Genomic DNA, 20915 nt, shown 5'->3' with positions numbered 1-20915 from the left:
GGCCTTCCGATCGACCGGATGAATCGCAGAGGCCATCGCCGATTGCAACAGAGCCCTAGCGCTGGACACGTCTTACATCGAGGCGCTGGCCATTAGAGCAGCATTGTCGAATCGATAAGGTGCTTGCCAGATAGCCTCCACGATCTTGAGCATTTGAAATTATTGTACAATTCGATTTTGCGTGACCGGAAATTGCTAGGTCCTGCTTGGAAGCGGCAGAAGGTTAAATACAGAGAAATTCTGGGGAAATTGTGCTCGTTGGCGGCTAAAATCCAGCAGCTGATGCAGAGGCTAGCCGGAGGAGAGAGCGGAAACGTGGATTATTACGCGTTGATGGTATTGAGGAGAGGTTGCTCGAGATCGGAATTGGAAAGAGCGGCAAAGAGTGGAAGCGGAGGTGGTGAAGGGTGGAGGCAGAGACAGTGAAGAGGCGTCAGGAAGAGGTGGCGGCGAAGTGGAGGGTGAAGGTGGAGGCAGAGGCGGAGGCAGCGTGAACGTGAGAATTTGAGAGAGAAGATTGACTTTTAAGAGTGGAGCGCAAATAGTTTGGAGGGAGGTAAAATGAATTTTTTTTGAGAGATGGGTTAAATGATAGTTTAGTAAATCTATAATTATTGGAAGGGAAATAATAAGAAAAATGAAGAGAATAAATATAAAAAATGTGTAAAACCCTTATTCTGAAAAATTCGCATGTCTCGGACCTATATTTCGAAAGGTAAGCGAACTTAATCCCTTATCTCGAAAGGTCATCGAATTTAAATCCATATTCCGAAAATTCTCATTTTATAAATTATATAATGGTGCTCATAAGTCAAATACAAATCCCAACATAATTCCACCTCTTAGAGCGTCCACCTATTCATTCCAAATACATAATTAACACAATTATTTACATTAAAATATTTATGCATGAAATATTCATTAATTAAAAAATACTATATGAAAATATAGAAAAGTCATGTATGAAAAATATGGAATGATTCATTAGGGCTGATTTTCATGCATGAAAAATTAATTATTTCCAATCACTAAATATGGAAAATTCATGCAAAGAATTAATTCTAGATTGGCTTCCGGCGCGGCACCGGGTCGCTCATCATGCCCCCCTTGGAGTCCCACCCTGCCCCCAGTGGCGGATCCAGGTGGGAACAAAGGGGTACAACTGTACCTCCAAAACAACTTTCGCGTAGGTGGTGTAGTGGTATTTATCTCCGCCTCTCACCCTGGAGACCAGGGTTCGATTCTCATCACCAGCTCCTTCTTCATTTTCCTACATATTTATATCTTCAAATATTGCATTTTTTATATATTTACTTGTCTTTTTAAATATTCTAAAATGCTTTTGAAAGGGGAAATCTATCTAATGCATAGTATATATTTATTTTTTCTATTTTAAAATATTCAATTGGATTCAAAACCGACACAACTCACATCATTCATTTTTCTGTTTTTCTCAAAAAATTGGACACTTTTTTTATAATTTTAGTTTTTAAATATTTTAATAGATTTTTATTCTCTTCTAATGCATGTTTCGTTCATTTATTTTTCTATTTTTTCCAAAAAATTGGACAGTTTTTATAATTTTAGTTTTTAAACATTTTAATAGATTTTGATTCTCTTCTAATGCATGTTGTTTCGTTCGTTAGTTTTTATCTTTCCGATTTTTTTTCTAGTGCACATCTACATCATATTTTTATATTAAAATTACAAGTATAAATATTTAGCAAGAAAAATTAAATAAAATAAAAACGATTGATCAGATTTTGAAACTTCGAATCGTTATAATTATTTATCGTACCCTCAAATAAAATATCCTAGATTCGACACTGCCTGCCCCGACCCCCATAACGCCCCTCGCCATGACCTTCTTAAGGCAACCCTTTTTCCATTCATGAGTTGATGAAACTTTTTAAAATTTGAGTGAATGAAATTCTTATTTAAATGGGATCCGAATTTAGGAAAATCTTAACAATTTTTAAAGTTTATGTATTTGTTGTCATTATATTATGAAAAAAAAACTTGATTATAATGTTTGAATTTACACCCAATTATCCCATTGATAAATGGTCACTTTTTTTTTCAATCGAAGCGACTATATTTAAGTTAGTATTTCTAAATCATCTACATATTAGTGTATTATTTTATTGAATACGCTTCGAATATTATTAAGAAAAATACATGGCTGGATACATTCAAACAGTACTACGTATTAATTAATCTCGCATAAACACATACAAATTCAAATGGGCAATTTACAAATACTACCAAAATATGAAGACCCAAATAAAAATAAAAGAAAAGGGCAAATTCGTAAGAGCCCATATTCCTGCATAAACCCTAATCATAAATATCCGAAAACACTCTACAGAAAAGACAGAGCTCGCAAATTCATCGATCAGCAATGGGGAAAGTGAAGGGGAAGCATAGGTTGGACAAATACTACCACTTTGCCAAAGAGCACGGCTACAGATCTCGTGCAGCGTGGAAGCTCGTGCAGCTCGACGCCAAATTCCGTTTCCTCAACTCCTCCCGCTCCGTGCTCGACCTCTGCGCCGCTCCCGGAGGATGGATGCAGGTCTGCGTCGAGCGCGTTCCCGTCGGCAGCCTCGTCGTCGGCGTCGACCTCGATCCGATTCGACCCGTGCGCGGCGCCGTCTCGCTGCAGGAGGACATCACCGATCCCAAGTGCAGAGCCGCCGTCAAGCGTGTCATGGCGGAGAACGCCTGTTCGGCTTTTGACCTCGTGCTGCACGATGGCTCGCCCAACGTCGGCGGCGCGTGGGCGAAGGAGGCCACGAGCCAGAATGCGCTGGTTATTGACTCGGTGAAGCTCGCCACCGAGTTGTTGGCTCCTAAAGGGAATTTTGTCACCAAGGTAATTAGGGCTTTTGTTTTGTATTTGCTGAATAATTTATTGGTTAATTATATTTAAAAATTCTGCTACCATTACAGTTGGTGTAGTTGAGTTGCAAGGAACTGTGGTAATGATGCCTTTTTGTTTCATATTTACTGGATAATTATTGGTTAACTATATTTTAAAATTCTGCTACCATTACAATTGGTGTCGTCGAGTTGCAAGTAACTGTGGTGATAAGGGCCTTTGTTTTGTATTTTCTGGATAGTTTATTGGTTAACTATATTTTAAAGTTCTGCTATATTACAATTGGCATAGTAGAGTTGCAAGGAACTCGTAATGAGTCCTTTTTTTGTATTTGCTGGATAATTTATTGGTTAATTGTGTTTAATATTCCGCCACCATTACGATTGTTGTAGTCAGAGTTGCAAGGAACTGTGGTAATAAGGCCCTTTTGTATTGTATTTACTGGATAATTTAATGGTTAATTATGTTTAAAATTCTGCTACCATTACAGTTGGTATATGTAAGTTGAGTTGACAGGGACTGTGGTTTGATTATTGCTGCTTATAGTAATGGCAGCACTTTTTTTTAGTTGGGATTGCATCTTTGGAACATGGCTGTTATACTTGTGTCATTGTCTTGGCTTAGTATACTGCAAAAGATCAACATTCACTCTTACATGACTTCTCTTTCTCTCTGTTATTTATGCCAGGTGTTCAGGTCCCAAGACTATACTGCAGTGCTGTACTGTCTTAGACAGGTACTGATTTTCTTCATAAGAGTATGATTGTAGTTTTCTCATACGATACGACATTATGTGATTTTGTGAGCTGGGATGCGCTTTGCAGCTATTTGAAAAGGTTGAAGTAGACAAGCCCGCAGCCAGTAGATCAGCGTCAGCTGAAATTTATGTTATAGGACTTAAATACAAGGCACCTTCTAAGATTGATCCTCGCCTTTTGGACTTCAAGCATTTGTTTCAAGGAGGAAAGGAGCCTCCAAAGGTTTGAAATTTCACTGAACTGTCTTGCTGTATCCTCTTCTGCATTGACTTCTCTTGAGGGTACTCATCCCTATGCAATTGACGTTACCAGGTTGTAGATGTGCTTAGAGGGACGAAACAAAAACGTCACCGTGATGGGTAATTCTGATCTTACCATATTAATATATTATTCAATCACAGTTGGACCTTTGTTATGTAACTCACCAGTAAAGGGCTCTACATGTACTGTGTTTCCATTGCCAGGCCTTTGTGTGGAGATTAGAATACATTTTCTGTAGTTTTTTGGTTTCTATAAATGTGCATTAATGCCTATGATTAGTATTCAAATGTTATAATATGTGTTCTAATCTGCAGGTATGAGGATGGTGACACAACTTTGAGAAAGATGAGCACTGCATCTCAGTTTATTTGGTCTGACAACCCTCTTGAAATCCTTGGTTCAGTCACTTCTATAAACTTTGATGATCCTGATTCTTTACCTTTAAAAGATCACACACAAACAACTGAAGAGGTATGTGCAACTGTTAATCATTAGAAAAACCTTGTTGCTGTAGATATATTGTATAGTCATGTGACAGCTCTATTGCTTTGTCTTGTAAAATAATGGACAGGTTAAAGCTCTATGTGAGGATCTACGTGTTTTAGGGAAGCAAGACTTTAAGCATCTTCTAAAGTAAGATTGTGTATGGTAAATGTTGATTATTCAGTGGGCTACTTATGTTTCCCCTGAACTTCTCTCACATGAATCATTTGTCTTGCTTTCAAAGATGGCGTATACTTATGAGGAAGGCTCTTTCTCCATCCGAGAAGACTACTTCTGCTCCCTCTTCTGTTGAAGAAGAGAGCAAGATAGATGAAGATGAGAAACTACTTAATGAAATGGAAGAGTTAACCAATGCCATGGACAGGAAGAAGAAAAGGGAAAAGAAACTTGTCGCTAAAAGACTAGCCAAGGTTTTGAATCTCTTCCATTTATTTGTTGATATTTCTTGATATAAAAAACAGAAGGATGCACTTGCATCATTCCACTGTAAATATGATGAATAAGTCCCTGTTCTTAATCTGTTGCTAGGTAAAATCAAATTAGTAACCTTACTCTAAAAAGAGGTTTTAACATGGACATTCTTTTACAAAAATGGCGAAGCACAGATTTACTTGTCTATGCCATCACATGTTACTGCATTTTCTCTACCTAGTTTGAAAGTCTTCTAATCCTTATCTACCCTTTATATTGTACCTAGGAAGTCTTTTAGCTGTGATATAATTTTCTTTAATCCTTCTATTTTCAGGACAAAGCTCGGAAAGCATTAGGGAAACAGATGGATGCGATTGAAGATGGTTACATTGATATGGAGTTGTTCTCTCTATCTTCCATCAAGGTACTTCATTCACATACACCCCATTACCAATACCTCAACCTTCAGTTGCCATCTTTATCTTAAGTCTGCAATCTTATCTTCTGTTTACCAAATTCTTGGGACTGCAATTGACTCTAAAGAAATGGAACAATACACTCGAAAGTTCAAAAAGACTGCTAGTTTTGTACACAAGATTTTCATTCTTGTTCCACAAAAGTGTAACTGTTTTTTATTGTGAAATCATTTTGATTTTTTCTTCCCCTTCTGATTATGTAACTTAGGAGAAGAAAGATCTTGTGGCTGTTGATAATAATGAGTTCGATGATGATGCCGGTGAAGTTGGAAACAGTGAAAGTGAAAGCGAAGGTGATGCCGAAGAAAGCTCACACAGTGATTTGGATTCTGAGGAGGAAAGAAAGAGGTAATTGCTCTTTTGGTGGCTTCATTTTACAATTGAATTAAATGCCGTAGTGAATTTGTTCCCCATCTGACTGAATGATTGAATCTGCATTCAGGTATGACGAACAAGTAGAGAACTTGCTTGATGAAGCATATGAAAGGTTTCTGACTAAAAAAGATGGAAGTACTAAACAGAGGAAGCGGTCAAAGCAAGATTACAAGGATGAGCAACTGGAGGTATGTTGATTAGATCTTTCCCATGCTCGCCTTGACAATATTTGTTGCCATGTGACCAGTAATATTTTGTGAATTTTCTATTTAAATGCCTTTTCTTTCTAAAATCTGGAGTTCGGATCTTTTTTCTGTTTGTTTGCTCGCTTCTCTCCTGTTCACATCCAACTAGTTTTTGGTTCATGATACAATTCAAGTTTCACCATGATGATTCACATGGTATGCTTCAGATATAGAGATGGCATACAGGACGCTGTAAATTTAAATTTAAGTTGCGCAAAGTAATTTGTTATTGTTTATGCAGGGTGATGATGATACAGTGTTGCATTCGGATCAAGACTCGGACAATGAAATGGGTGATCGCGAAGCAAATCCTCTCATGGTACCACTCGCAGAAGATGAACTAACTCAAGAGGAAATAGCAGCTAAATGGTTTAGTCAAGATGTGTTCATGGATGGAGACGAACATGAGAAATTAGGTGATGATGATAGTGAAGATGAAATGCAGGTTGATTTGCCAGTGAAACCCCTCAGAGTTTCAGCAAAGAAAACCAACGCTTCTCCCGAGCAGCCTGTTCGTCAGAAGAAGGCGGATAAGGTAGACGATGGTTTTGAAGTAGTGCCTGCCCCAGCTACAGATTCCGATGATTCATCATCTGACGAGTCAGATGATGATGATAGCATTGAAACAAAGGCCGAAATACTGGCTTGTGCTAAAAAGATGCTGTCTAAGAAGCAGAGAGAACATATGATAGATGATGCTTACAACAAATATATGTTCCACGATGATGGGCTGCCCAAGTGGTTCCTCGACGAGGAGAAGAAGCATCGTGTGCCAGTCAAACCTGTGACAAAGGAAGAGATAGCTGCAATGAAAGCACAGTTCAAAGAAATCAACGCCCGGCCTGCTAAGAAGGTAGCGGAAGCCAAAGCCCGTAAGAAACGTGCTGCGTATAAGAAACTGGAGAAGGTTCGGAAGAAGGCTAATACCATATCAGACCAGGCCGACATTTCTGACCGTTCCAAGGGGAGAATGATTGAATCGCTTTACAAGAAGGCAACAGCTACGAAGAAGCCACAGAAGGAGTACGTGGTAGCGAAGAAGGGAGTCCAAGTTAAGGGTGGCAAGGGGAAGGTCATCGTTGATCGGCGAATGAAAAAGGATGCGAGGAAGAAGGGGGGAAAGCAGAAAGGTAAAGGCTCGGCAGCGAAGGGTTCGGCAAAGGGCAAGGGAAAGGCAAAGGGTTCCAAAGCCAGGTAGAGAAAGGAGAGAAACGATAGGAGTTGTTTGAAGATTGAAGCTCTCACCTACATTGAGATATAGCAGGGATCTAAAATTCCTGTCTAAAGTTTTTCCATTTCTGTTGAAATTTTGTACTATGATTTAATTGTCCGTGCCTACTTGAACAATTATTTAATTACTGCTGTTGTAAAAAATGTAACGTTTTTCGTTATATGATGAAAAATTAGAACTATAAATGGGAAAAATGAAAGGAACGTGGGATATTGGCATCTAATATTACGAAACTTCAAAAAGTTGAATTTTTTCCACGAATTTTAAAATTGACAAATAATATTACGAACTTTATCCCTGGTTTGTTTTTTCTCACGAATGAAAAAATTTTCACAAATAATATTATGATACGGATTTGTTTTCATAATTTCTCAACAATAATTTTGAGAGCTTTAAGTTTTTTAATCTTTGAAGATAGTTTTTTTTTGAAGCACATTCAATCTATTAAAATAACATGAATTTTTTCATTCGTGGGAAAAAAACAAACCCGAGGTAAAGTTCGTGATATTATTTGCCAATTTTAAAGTTCGTGGGAAAAACTCAACTTTTTGAAAGTTTCATGATATTAGATGTCAATATCCCACAGTTTAAGTGTTAACGTTATGCGTACACTCGAAAATTATAGACATCAAAAATCATTGTGTAATATTTTGGACTTTGATATTTGTGCTTATCATTTTAGGTGGTGTTCGGTTGCTAAGATAAAATAATATTAAAATATAATCTAGGATTGAGGTGTGAGATTATTTTAGTCATAGGGTGTTAGCTAAGACTAATTATCCCATGATTATCAATCTAGGATTGAGTTGTGAGCCTGAATCTCATGAACCAAACACATTACAAATTTAATGTTGTTAAGATAAAATAATACCAAGATATAATCTATGATTGAGTTGTGAGATTATTTTAGTCATAGGGTGCTAGCTAAGACTAATTATCCCTGATTATCCATCTAGGATTGAGTTGTGAGCTTGAATCTCATGAACCAAACACATTACAAATTTAATCTCGGATACAATCTTATAAACAGAACACCCCTAGTATTAGGGTAATAACTAGTATTTAAATTACTCTAGTCACAGTTTTGAAAAATGTATACTAATATTAAATCAAGAAGTTTGTGTACTCAAATTAAGAGTATTGTTTGATTAGCTAAATATATATATTTTTCTTTCTTTATGAATTGTTTTTATCAGTCAAACATAATTTTTTGGCATCATCAAAGATGTTGTTCTGTCCACATTTAATACTTCGTTGAGGAAAATAGAAATTTTCTACGATTTTCAAATCTCATGAGATTGAGCAGAATCCACACTTTGCGAGTTGAATTGCTTTTATCACAATTATATTTGAAACAATAATGTTATTTACTAATAATTAACCAGGTATTATTGCCACATCCTAGGGGTAAAAAAGACTTTACACAGAATCGTAACGGCTACTCATATTTAATTTTCTTCCCGCATTTAAATTTGGAAAATTCCAACGGATCGCACTGCCCTTGTCTTTGAACGCTCTCTTCTCAGATATCAATTCCATTTCTTCGAAAAGGTTCGATCTTCGTTTCTTGATTACTTATGCAGAAACCTTCTTTTTTCGTATCTGTTTTCGCATCAAGATTGTTCACTCTACCTCTTTATCTGGATGTAATTGGCGAATTTCTTCGTTGCAGGTTGCTTATTGAAGATATCAAGGGTTCAATCAAAAAACTTCTAGCGTCGAATCAATAATCTTTTCTTGTCCAGTTTCATCTCTGTGGTAAGATTAATTCACACATATGTACTCAATTTCCGTTTCTCATGAATTCGTTTCAATAATTGTGTCAACATTTTGCGCAGAAGCGGGAAGATGAATGACCTAATGACGAAGTCGTTTCTAAGTTATGTCGATCTGAAGAAACAAGCGATGAAGGATCTGGAATCGGATGTGGAAATGGGGCAACTCGACCCTTCACACGAACTAAACCTCTCCAAATTCTTCGAAGAAGTAGGCGCAGTCAAGGCCGAGATGGAGGAAATCACCAACCTCCTCCTCCATCTCCAACACCTCAACGAAGAGACCAAATCCGCACAAAGCTCGAAAATTCTCCGGGGATTGAGGGATCAGATCAACTCCGACATGGTGACAGTCCTCAGAAAAGCCAAGATTATCAAGTCCCGGCTGGAATCCCTCGACAAGTCCAACATGGCTAATCGGAGCATCTCCGCGGATTACAGAGAGGGGAGCCACGTGGATCGCACTAGAACCGGCGTAACACACGGATTGAGGGTCAAATTGAAGGAGATGATGAATGACTTTCAGTGTTTGAGGGAGAGGATCCTGCAGGAGCATAAAGAAGGGGCTAAGGCGAGGTATTGCAGCGCGACGGGAAAGGAACTGAGTGATGAGATGTTTGAGAAGATGATATTGGATGGAGGGGTTGTGGCTGATGGGAAGGGGGAGTTGTTTGAGGAGAATCAGCAGAGGCACGCAGTGGTGACGGACTTGCAGAAGAGCTTGGTTGAGCTGCATCAAGTGTTTCTTGATATGGCTGTGATGGTTGATGCTCAGGCTGAAAATTTGAACAACATTGAGGAGAATGTGGTGAGGGCTGCTAAGGATGTGGGGGGCGGGACGAAGGAGCTCGATCATGCTAACCGGATGAAGAGGAAGAGGATTTGCGCTTGTTGGATTGGGGTGGTGGTGCTGGTGTTTTTGTTGGTTTGTCTCATTGCCATTTTCTTCTGATTTTAGGGTCTGATGGCAAGATTGTTAAGGCTTAGGGATTGATTGCAGTTTTGTCTGATGATTTCTTTTCATCAGTCATGGTTTCATGAGAATCTATTCACACGTGTTGTGTTATTTTGGATTATTATTCCTTTTGTTTTTCTTGCTTTTAAGAACTGATCTTGCAGGGAATTGTATTGAATTGTGTTGTGTTGAATACAATAGCTTCAAGAATTTTGAGTGTGAATTTAAATAGACATTTTTCCATAAGAAATCTTGAGCAGTATAGTACATTTTGTGACATCAATTGCAAACACTCACTTTCTTGTGCTGTGAAATGATGAAGGTTACATAACTCCATAAAGAAAAGATTTTTATGTAGTACTACTTTATTATTGTCTTTCCTCAAGCATTTTGCAACAAGGAAAAAGATTCAGAATAAACAGTTTTCCTCAAAATCATTAACATTGTGGAAGATCCTTAGGTGGAGGCCGAACTGCGTGATCTATATCTGGTCCATCCTCGACTACAAACGCCATCTTCAAGCCCCATCCAGTATGAAGCTCCAAGTGACAGTGCATGAACCACACACCTTTTATAATGACAGCAAAAACAATTCTTAGTATTTGAGAAACAAATGTTTAACATTAGTGAAATATGTTTGGAAGTAGTAATATGTAAGTCACCTGGATTGTCAGCTCTAAACCTTATGGCAGTCCATCCACCAGTTGGGACACCGACTGTGTTTCTCTCTGGAGGGTCAACAAGGTTGTACTTGGTAGGGTCTTTCTTAGGGTCGAAGTTCCCGATCCCGGTTCCAACGACGAAGAAATTGTAACCGTGGAGATGGAATGGATGGGACTCCACAGAGAGGAGGTTAGTGTCTTGCAACACTAGCTCCACTGTCGAGTTGAATGCTAACTTGCTGACTCTTGGTAGTTTGCTCAGTGTCGTTTGGAGGTTCGTGAATGTTGCACCGGTGTAGTTGAAGGGCGTTGGGGGGCGGTCGGGGAAGTCTGTAGTGAAAACCCCCTTGAGGGACGAGAAATGAGCTTGCAGCAGCCCAACTTGAGGCATCACGAAAGTGATGTTGTTCAACGATGCTGTGAGTTGCGTCCCGTTCAGGCATGTTGGGCACGGGTTGACTCCCAACCCTATCGTGTAGAAGAGATGGCGGTCGACCTTCAGTGGCACGTTACAAGGGAAACTAGGCGAGTTTAGGCTTTTTAGTTTGGCATTGTAGGTGAGGGCAGAGGAGCTGTCGTTTAAAGCGGGTAACTGAGGTAGGGATGGAATAACTGTGTTTGGAATGCCTTTGTATTGCAGTATGGCTATGGCAGTCCTATTGTCGATTGGAAGCCCGGCATCCATGAAAGCCCGTGCAGCCATGAAATATCTGCCCGCAGCTTGGTTTGCTCGAACAAGCACGTTCGTGGTCTGGCCAGGCGCGATCAAGATTGACTCAGTTGAGAAGGGCTTTGTGTACACTGCATCAATCTCAACCACTGTCATGCTGTGCCCGGATATGGCAAAGAAAAGCTCGTCGTTGAGAGCAGCGTTGATGATACGGAGAAGGTACGTCTTCCCTTGCTCGAATTCTATGGCATAAGTATCTGCAGTTCAAGAATCAAAAAACAAAAGATTGTCATCACAATTCACAACACCTTCACCTCTTTGAAAAATATACAAATGTGTCGAAGAACCTACGCTTCTCCGAACAAGGGAAGAGTGGCCCTGGCTTCCCATTGATTGTGTGAGCATCAGACATCTGAGGAGGCAACCCTAGTTTCCTTCCTTGCTTCACAACCTCTTCAACATCATCATTCCACCACTCCCCTGCATCCCAACAAAAATAAACTTTTTTTAGCACTTTTTACTAATAATCAAGATGATCTAATTGATTCAAGAATTTGTATTTGAGTAGCATAAATGAACCTAGGATTAGATTGAACTCAGAATTGGGCTGTGGGAAGGGATATGGAACCCCTTGTTTAGGCATGATCACAATAGCGCCATAAACAGTTGCTCTTAGCCAAAATATGTGTGCATGCCACCACAATGTGCCTCTCTGTTCTGTCACATTCATATCGTATGTGTAGCTTTGCCCCGTCTGAACCGGACACTGCGTTATGTAGGCCGGCCCATCTGCCCACCCGTTGCGATACTGCTTCAATCCATGCCTACAAAATCAAGATAAGTAACATGCGATTTGCTCAAGATGATGAGAGTTAGATTAGGTTTGAGATTTTCACCAGTGAATTGACATGTTATATAGTGCATGGTTAGTAACGTTGATACGGAGGTGATCGCCTTCTCTGACGTAGATCGTTGGCCCGGGATACATCCCATTCACTGTCACCATTGGCTTTGCATGACACAATCTGCTTATATTCTTCACTTGAACCTGACCAAATGTCAATTATAATTTTAAAAAAAGGTATGAGAAATTAAAAATGATGATGATTTTGTACTTATACTAACATCAAAGTTGTATGTTTTCACTGCAGCTTGGACAAATCCAAGAAGAAAACACAAGAAAAAAACACCAAAATTCCACACAAAAAGATCTCTTCTCCCCATTTCTGCTAAGCTTAAAACTGCTTTGCAAATTAATGTTTGATATTGGGGTAGTTTTCTTTTATAGGGGGTGTGAGCTGTGAGAGGCCATCAGTTTGTTATATGGAAAAGGTGGTTTTGATGATTAGGTGAAGAAATGTGAGGCTTCTAAGCAATATTTTTTGATGGTATATATGTATGTATAAATATGAAGATGGAGAGGTACATTAAACCAACTATTTTCATCTGCTTTAACTTGAAGAAATGGGTATTTGATATGTTTTTACTAAGTTTAATGTTGCACTGAATTTGCAGCATGCTCTTGCTTTATCCTTCATCTTTCTCTTCTGTTTGATGTGAGTTGTAATCTTCACATTGTTTTGGGGTTGCTTTTTGGATGATGGGAACCTAACATACTAATATGTTCATAATTATAGATTATATATTTATATGATTTTATGTGAGTATTTTAGAAATCAAGATTTATTAGAAGGTACTCATTGCCTGATGCCTCATGCAAAATGGCAACACTTTCAAAACAAGCCGAGAGCACCTTTATAGTTTAATGATTTATTCATTCTTTATTTTGAATATTTAATAATTACTATTAAAAATTACTATATTCGACATGTTCCATTCAATATATTCATATTTCATTTTTAATTAATTCCATTTAGAACGAAATTTGTCTCTTATATCTTATCAAAATATTCAACTATCTTTTTTCTCTAAGTTATTACATTCAACATTTTCATTTAAAATCTCATGGTATTTGAAAATTGAAACTGACCATCTTATAACCTGTAAGATGAAATAAAACAACTTGCCATGATTTTTTTATTTTTATCATAGTCATTCTTTTTATGTGCGGGTATAGATATTTATTTGCTACAATCATTTAAACTACTTATCCTTCTAAATATTACATCAAATGCATAAAATTAGAAAAATGAAGTAGAAGGAGAAATTAATTGTTGGGCAATCTCATTGGTTGGCTTCTCTTCGTCGAACTTTGTACGGAAAGCGATTTCACAGCAGTCTAATCTATACCTTCCTAAACAAGTTTTCTACTACTTTTTTGTTTTGTATAGATCCATCTAAAATCGAAATATTTTGATATTTATTAAAATTATTTAGAAGAAAATTAAATTAAAATTAATTGTCGTCCAAGATTATATTGGGATCAAGGATTTGGAATTGGAATCTACAAGTATACAACTAGCTAATACGATGCAAGTCCCTCGTCGGGCAGATTTCTCCTTTTGCTCGGGTATTAGCATCCGTTTTCAGGTATTGTCCCCGTCCCTAAGACAGAGTCCTACACGTTAGTCACCCGTCCGCTACTAGATATACCACTTTCCATATGATACATACATTATTATTTTTTAGTTCATCTCTAAATCTTTCTTGCAAGTCTATCATTCTGGATTTCTATTAATCCATATGTTAAATATTACTCCTATAAGTTAGTAGTATAATGGTACATAACTTATTGTCTACTCCCAACTTTTTTCTTAATATAACAAAATTTAGTGAGAAAATATTTAATGCTAATTGGACTGCATCAAAGGCTGTCTCCTCGAATAATGCAAACAAGTTTCCTAATAATTTATACACATAATTTATATATAAATTATTCAGTAATTTACCCTCATATAATGGGTCCATAAATTTTTGTAGTCCAATTAGCATTAAATATTCTCTCACTAAATTATTGAATAATTTATCAACATCTAAGCAGAAAATACTGGGCGAGCCTATTTCGATGAGCACAAAGTATTTTATCCAAACAACAACATTCAAATAAATTTATTAATATTAATTATTACTACTATTTTAGTTATGGAGTACTTATAGAGAAAACAATGATGAATTCTTGATCCAATTTCGTTAAATTTTGTTGTTTCTCTTTGATTTTTTTTGTTTTGCGTGATTATTCTCTTTTTTATTTGTGTTTTTGATGTATTATGTTATTTATATTAATTGTGATATATTTAATGATAATTTGATTTTGTTTTGATTCATTATCCTCTTTTATTTTCTGTAAGTAGTGTATTTATCAGGGTGGGCTCAAATACCGGCCGGGTCATGAGTAATATCATGAAAGTTGTAGTCCAATCTTTGGACAAAGGGCTTAGAATAATTAGTATCATTCGAAAAGATATGGGCCTTAATTCTTGATTGGGGAATAGTACTTTTTTTACGATTAACATCCAAGAAATTCTAAGTATAACACTAACACATTAATTATATGCGTAAAAATATTCTTTTATAAACAAAAAAGTGACAATAATGGAGTTATTTTATCTGTCAATTTTCTAAGGCTATGCTGAATTGGTGTGTTCAAGAAATTAACCAACACCTAAAAGCTTTTGTTACTATGATTTGGATTTGTTAGTCAGCCCACGTTTGTTGCCTTAATTCACTCATCTTCCACATAATCTAATAGGCCATCAATTAATTAAATAATTTCTACATAAATATGTGCCTATATTTGTAACTAGCTATAATTATTTTTGGACGATGGACCAATAGTATCTATCAAATCTAGTAATACTATATTTCTTTCCACTAAACCTCACTGGGTTTCTTGTCACAATTATTGAATATGTGTGTTATATAATAGTTATTCCCTTATCCCACTATAGCCTATTCGTATTCTTTTTTTAGATATGACATTTCTTTTACTTTATTTTCTCTTTTAATTTATTTTCTCTTCACTTGGTTCTTTAAACATCAACTTTTTAAATTTCGTGTTTAAAAAAATTGTCTCAGTAGCGGCGGGACAGATGAGTACTTTTTTGTGAAACCCGTTATACTATTATTTTTTATCATAATTAACTTATTTTATTATTGAAGTAAAAACCCAAAGAAATTAACACCCTTTTGACTCAATAGAGGGTTTGCAGCTTGACGACTTAATTCAAAATTAATTAGAAAAAGTAGGATAATGGGTAGAAGCGAAGACAACAAGTTGAATTAGTGGGTCACAAGTTATAACATAGACTAGAACATGAAACATAAATAAGTACTCCTACATGCAAGTTGGCTAATGCCACATTGATATTCCCATTTCCCACCCACACACTACCTTGCAATACACTAATTTTCAACAATTAATCCATCTATAATTAATTGTTTCACATGGCAACACCACCACCTTCCCACTCAATCAACTCATGACTTTTAGCTTTTCATCCTGCATGGAAAATTAATTATCATTTTCATTCCATAAATTCCAAATTAAATTATACATCCATGCATTAGCAATTAGAGCTAGGAAGGTTTGGCTATTTTCATCTAACTTAAGCTGTACATTTGGCTTTAAGTCAACCTCAAATTCTGCACTCATGGGTTTCTCACTATCACAGTAGTGCCCTTAGCCAAACCCTATTACTCACCCTCTCATTCAAAGCGTGTTTCTTTTTCGACACGAAATTTTACTTTAATACTATTTTCTTAGGTGTGTTAAATAAATAATAAACTATATGGATATTATTTGCATTTTTATAAACGTATCATTTTGAGTGCGATATTCAAAAAAATATGTTACTTTGAACGTATATGTACCTGGCCATGGAAATTGGTGGGTAATTGGGAAAGGGGACTCGGCCACTCTCAATATGTTTGAGATCCTCAAGGAGGATCAAGTAATGGGCCTTGAACTCCTCGAACGTGCGGGTGCCGACCGCCCTGGCCACGTTGGCCCAGCGGTCTGGCTTATCTTGGTCGAACACGGCCAACGCCTTCTCAAAATCCTTGTTCTCTTTAGCACTCCAATTGATGAATCTTGATGCCATTTTTAAGCTCAAGGAAGTCTCAAATGTACAATGTGTATGGGTGAACTTGTTGCTCTTTTATAGGCTCTCTCAAGGGGTACTATCTGTCACTTGGCCTATAAAGATAGATTTATATATGCTTACATAAATCCAACTTTAGAATAATGTGTTAGTTTGCCTGATTTTTAGGTGGATTTTTGTTTAATCAAGGTAGATATAGTAAGAAGAAAAACACTTACTCCTTGAACTTCAGACTTTTAAAGTTGTCAATATTAGTCACCATCTGAATCTTTGTTTATTTGGACTCATAGTAAAATGAAAGGGAGTATATGAGGTGTTGGAGCTTACTTCTTTGGTGTATAAATAAGTCCATTAATCAACTGTTTCTGATCACATGGGTTGGTATTTTGGGATTCGATATTTCCTTTTTCATTGGCTTACTCTTCCTTAGAAATCCTAAAATATGTTTCTTTTCCAGAACTCAAGATGCACAGAGAGCCATGTACTATTGCTACTCAGATTCAAACCTGGGAGTGCGAGACCTTGTAATTAATTATCAATTACTCCCTCTGTCCCAGTAGAAATGAAACATTTTCCTTTTTAGTCTGTCCCATTAAATATGAAATGTTTCTAAAAATGGAAACAATATTCACTCTACTTTTTCTTCTCTTTTACTTTACTCTCTCTTCATTAACTCACAAAACAACACTGCATAAAATCATATGCCGAAAAGCAAATGTTTCATATTTAATGGGACGGAGGGAGTACTATTTATATTTTTATTGAAGACCATCTAAGCTACCTACCCACATGGGTACTTATTAATTTTGTGTTCCTCCGTCTCAAGCAACACTACCAAAAAAAACAATGTTAACCTAGCACAAAATTCCTAGCACCAATATGTGCTAGGAAACTTCCGAGCACCTTCCGAGCAAATGAGCCAAGTAGTCGGAATTTAAAAGAAATTATGTACAGTGGCGGACTTATGTAGTGCCATGGGCGTCCCTTGGAACCCCCACCCATTTGACATTAAGCTATATCTTTAGTATACAAAAATATTTGACAAAGTATAGCGTAGCACAGGTCGTAGAGTGTTATGCCTCTCAATCTTGAGGCGTCAGGTTCGATTCTTGTTACGCATTATTAATATTTCACATTTGTATAGTTATTCTACTTAATTCATAACTATTTATGTTCTTTTTTATAAGTTATTGTAAAATCAATAAGAATAATAATAATTCTTTGCATACATATATGCATTATTATACAAAGTAAATTTATTTTAAAGTTAGGCTTTATATTTTTAAAAATATTCTTAAATTATTTCGACGATACTAGGTTTTTTCTTAAATGTTTTTTACTATTACACAATCAATATGTACTTTTAATTTATGTTGTTCATTCTCTAATTATTGATATCTTGTTATCCATTTTTCAATTCTATATTGTTCACGTCGTAACTATTTTTAGCATCATTGACACTAAACTTATGTAAAAAGTATTAACTATAATTTGGACCTCCCAATGTAACAAGTATTAACTATAATTTGGACTCCCAATAAAAAATTTCTGCGTCCGCCACTGATTATGTACTATCCGAGCACGGTCAATGTGCTAGGAAATAATTCCGATGAAGCAAATAGCTAGCACCATTGTTGCTCGGAAAACACCATTTTTCCTAGCACTTTGGGAATATTCCGAGCACTTCGGTGCTTGGTAAATGCAATTTTTTTTGTAGTGCAAGGTGATAATCATCTCCTTAGGCGGCCACGGCACTAGATTTTATGCAAATTGATTTTGTGTATTGAGTTGACAGAATAAAGCCAAATAGATGGAATAAACTATATATAAAAGTAATTCTATTTTTATTAATAAATTATCTTAATTGAGATAAACTAAAAAGAAAGTACGTTCATCTTCAATTGAAAGAGGAAATATAAGATTTTTGGCTATACGTCCTAAAAGATAATATATCGAAAAAGTAATTATATGTATCGGTGATTCCAGCTCCCACAGAAAATAGTATGTCCAAACATTTGGAATGCGGGAAAGGAAATGATCTTTGTTCTAGGCTATATAGTATCAAAATTATTTAGAATAAGATTAATAGATTATGCTATTTACTCTTGAACACAAATTACAATTTTGAGATATTAACCGAGAAATTTTTTACTTCTTTTGTTCATAAAAAGTACTCTATGAACATTTAGTTCGGCACGAATATTAATGTATAATTGATAAAATAAGATAAATAAGATAAATAATAGTGTAAATAGTGTTAGTGGAGAGTGAACTCAACTCTTCACTAATACTATGAGTTAGTAAATAAAATGATGTCTATAGATAATGTGTTGTTTAACAGTTTAACTATTTCAAAATTAGAAAGTTCATATTTTTCAGAGACGGACTAATAAAAAAATAGTTTATACTTTTCATGGACGGTGGGAATACTTTTTAATAACCTCGATCAGTTTATAATATGAAGTAGTACTACTAAACTATAGGTGTATGAGAAAATAGCAGAGGGGGCATCGGTTTACATGGGCTACATTCTGTAAACCCAATATGCTTTTTCAGCCCATAATGTATATCAACAAGAAAATAAATCCTAGTATAGTTTTTCGTTTGTCAAATGGGAGTTGTTAAGGTCATCAATTTCGACTGTTAAAAATACACAATTTTGATTGATTAACATTTGATCAAATTAAACTCGATGTAGCGTATCCAAACACAATATTAATGGATATGGGTATGACATGACTAAATAAATCAATAGAGTCACTTTTCATTTGAACTTTTCTTATAAAAATCAATAGGGTATAATAGATAAATCTTGGTAATTTCCAAGATTTTTACATGCTACAGTTTTATTATTATGCTAATAAAATGTTAAATTTTATGAGAATATCATGGAAATAATGATTTTGATAAATGGGGAAAAATTGTATAAGATGAAACTATAGAAATATTGTGTTATTTCATTTGAGATTTTTATTTTGGTGTCCTTTGGGTATCTCCAATCATACCGAAAAAACTCCCATTTTTGGGGATGAAAACACCTCTAAGAGTCTCTTATCTCGTCCCTCCGAGACGAGACGGACGCGGGACGCGTTGCAGCGTCTCGTCTCGTCACCATCCCGCCGAGACGCCCGTCCCACCGAGACTGATGGCGAGCCGTCTCGCCACGCACGCGCCCGCTCGACGTGGCGCGCGCTGGCGCCACGCGTGACGCCCACTCGCCGGCCCGCAAGTGGGCTTCGTCACGCTGACGCAATAAATAATTTTTTAAAAAATTTGAATTTAATAAAAAAATAATAATAATAAAATAAATAAATTTATTTTTTTCCTTTTTTTATTCTATAAATACCCCTCTTTCACACACACAAACACACATATATTCTTCTCAAATCAGCTCTCTTTCCTCTCCAATTTTCATCTCAAATCATCTCTTTTACTCTTCTCCCAAATTTAATCCATTCATGGATCCATTTGAGAAAATGCGTCGAATAGTGGAAGAATCGCTTGAAGAAGATCGACGTAGGGAGGCGGAGGAAGCCGCCCCTCCCCAAAGACGATCCCGGACTTACATCTATCGTAACCGGGAGGAAGCCGCCGCAAGGTTAGTACGCGACTACTTCTGTGATACCCCGGTATGAGGAGATACCTACTTCCGTCGCCGTTTCCGCATGCGGAAACCGCTATTTCTCCACATCGCAAATACATTGGCAGCCCGAGAAGAGTTCTTCCAAGAAGGGTTTGGCGCCGTTGGCCGTCCCAGCCACACGACGCTGCAGAAATGTACTGCAGCAATTCGTCAGCTTGGTACTGGACAAATGACGGATTTGTTCGACGAATACCTCCACATTGGAGAAAGCACTGGGAGAATGTGCTTGATGAACTTCTGCAAAGGCGTCCGGGCAGCCTTCACCGACGAATTTCTCCAGAAGCCAAGCACGACAGATTGCCAGTTTCTGCTCCACCTTCACGAAGAAGTGCACGGATTCCCCGGGATGCTTGGCAGCGTCGATTGCATGCATTGGCAATGGAAGAATTGCCCTGTGGCGTGGAGGGGGTCATACACGAGCGGCCACAAAGGCACCCACCCCACCGTTATACTCGAGGCGGTTGCCGACTACCAGCTATGGATTTGGCATGCGTACTTCGGGGTCCCCGGATCTAACAACGACGTCAACGTGCTCAACCAATCCGACCTTTTCGCCGAAGTTTTGGATGGTAAAGCGTCGGCCATCAACTTCATCGCTAACAACCGGCGGTATAAAATGGGGTACTATCTTGCCGACGACATCTACCAGAAGTGGCTAACCTTCGTGAAGACGTTCAACAGGCCGGTGAACGAAAAACAAACTATTTTTGCCCAGAAGCAGGAGGCTGCTCGAAAGGATGTGGAGAGGGCGTTCGAGGTTCTTCAAGCGCGCTTCAACATTATCAAAGCCCCGGCTCGTACGTGGTTTATGGAGAGTATGGTCGACATCATGTATACATGCATAATCTTGCACAACATGATTGTCGCCGACGAAGGACCTGAGGCTGGAAATTGGTTCGACCCAGAAACCCCGGGAAGCTCTACCACAAGTAGTCCGCCTCGCAGTGGAGTGCATCCGTCTATACAAGATCGGTTGTCTCTTCGGACAAGGACACGTGATTCTACCGCCCATGTCCAACTCCAAGATGATCTAATGGAGCACATTTTGGTAAAATTTGGCAACCGGTA

The 20915-nt window shown here is 37.3% G+C and overlaps 3 protein-coding genes across 3 annotated transcripts; 2 read left to right on the top strand and 1 right to left on the bottom strand.

Moving 5' to 3' along the window:
- The first annotated feature begins 2364 nt into the window (after window positions 1–2364).
- Window positions 2365–7336, top strand: LOC121742094 (adoMet-dependent rRNA methyltransferase spb1-like). The gene is made up of 11 exons (XM_042135129.1): window positions 2365–2875; window positions 3570–3617; window positions 3706–3861; window positions 3952–3998; window positions 4215–4371; window positions 4472–4533; window positions 4628–4814; window positions 5150–5239; window positions 5500–5639; window positions 5734–5854; window positions 6153–7336. The coding sequence occupies exons 1-11, from the start codon at window positions 2402–2404 to the stop codon at window positions 7107–7109; spliced, it is 2439 nt and encodes an 812-aa protein (XP_041991063.1). The 5' UTR covers window positions 2365–2401; the 3' UTR covers window positions 7110–7336.
- A 1295-nt stretch (window positions 7337–8631) lies between these two features.
- Window positions 8632–10101, top strand: LOC121741030 (syntaxin-112-like). Its single transcript, XM_042133711.1, has 3 exons — window positions 8632–8693; window positions 8815–8900; window positions 8981–10101. Exon 3 carries the CDS (start codon window positions 8991–8993, stop codon window positions 9867–9869), a length of 879 nt encoding a protein of 292 aa, XP_041989645.1. The 5' UTR covers window positions 8632–8693; window positions 8815–8900; window positions 8981–8990; the 3' UTR covers window positions 9870–10101.
- A 107-nt stretch (window positions 10102–10208) lies between these two features.
- Window positions 10209–12440, bottom strand: LOC121741029 (laccase-11-like). Its single transcript, XM_042133710.1, has 6 exons — window positions 12330–12440; window positions 12101–12252; window positions 11784–12028; window positions 11556–11684; window positions 10535–11461; window positions 10209–10440 (listed from the first exon to the last, which is right to left on the bottom strand). The coding sequence occupies exons 1-6, from the start codon at window positions 12426–12428 to the stop codon at window positions 10310–10312; spliced, it is 1683 nt and encodes a 560-aa protein (XP_041989644.1). The 5' UTR covers window positions 12429–12440; the 3' UTR covers window positions 10209–10309.
- Window positions 12441–20915: the final 8475 nt, after the last annotated feature.

This window comes from Salvia splendens, chromosome 7 (assembly GCF_004379255.2).
Source record: "Salvia splendens isolate huo1 chromosome 7, SspV2, whole genome shotgun sequence".
Lineage (NCBI taxonomy): Eukaryota > Viridiplantae > Streptophyta > Magnoliopsida > Lamiales > Lamiaceae > Salvia > Salvia splendens.
Note: the sequence above shows the minus strand (reverse complement) of the source record. Positions and strands in the feature narration are given on the sequence as shown.

Coding starts and splice junctions, on each gene's coding strand:
- LOC121742094 (XM_042135129.1), top strand. CDS start 2,402: ATGGGGAAAGTGAAGGGGAAGCATAGGTTGGACAAATACTACCACTTT. Junction 4,815..5,149: donor TCGCTAAAAGACTAGCCAAG/GTTTTGAATCTC, acceptor TTCTATTTTCAG/GACAAAGCTCGGAAAGCATT. Junction 5,855..6,152: donor ACAAGGATGAGCAACTGGAG/GTATGTTGATTA, acceptor TTGTTTATGCAG/GGTGATGATGATACAGTGTT.
- LOC121741030 (XM_042133711.1), top strand. CDS start 8,991: ATGAATGACCTAATGACGAAGTCGTTTCTAAGTTATGTCGATCTGAAG.
- LOC121741029 (XM_042133710.1), bottom strand. CDS start 12,428: ATGGGGAGAAGAGATCTTTTTGTGTGGAATTTTGGTGTTTTTTTCTTG. Junction 11,685..11,783: donor TGAGTTCAATCTAATCCTAG/GTTCATTTATGC, acceptor GTTGGGATGCAG/GGGAGTGGTGGAATGATGAT. Junction 11,462..11,555: donor CTTCCCTTGTTCGGAGAAGC/GTAGGTTCTTCG, acceptor CTTGAACTGCAG/ATACTTATGCCATAGAATTC.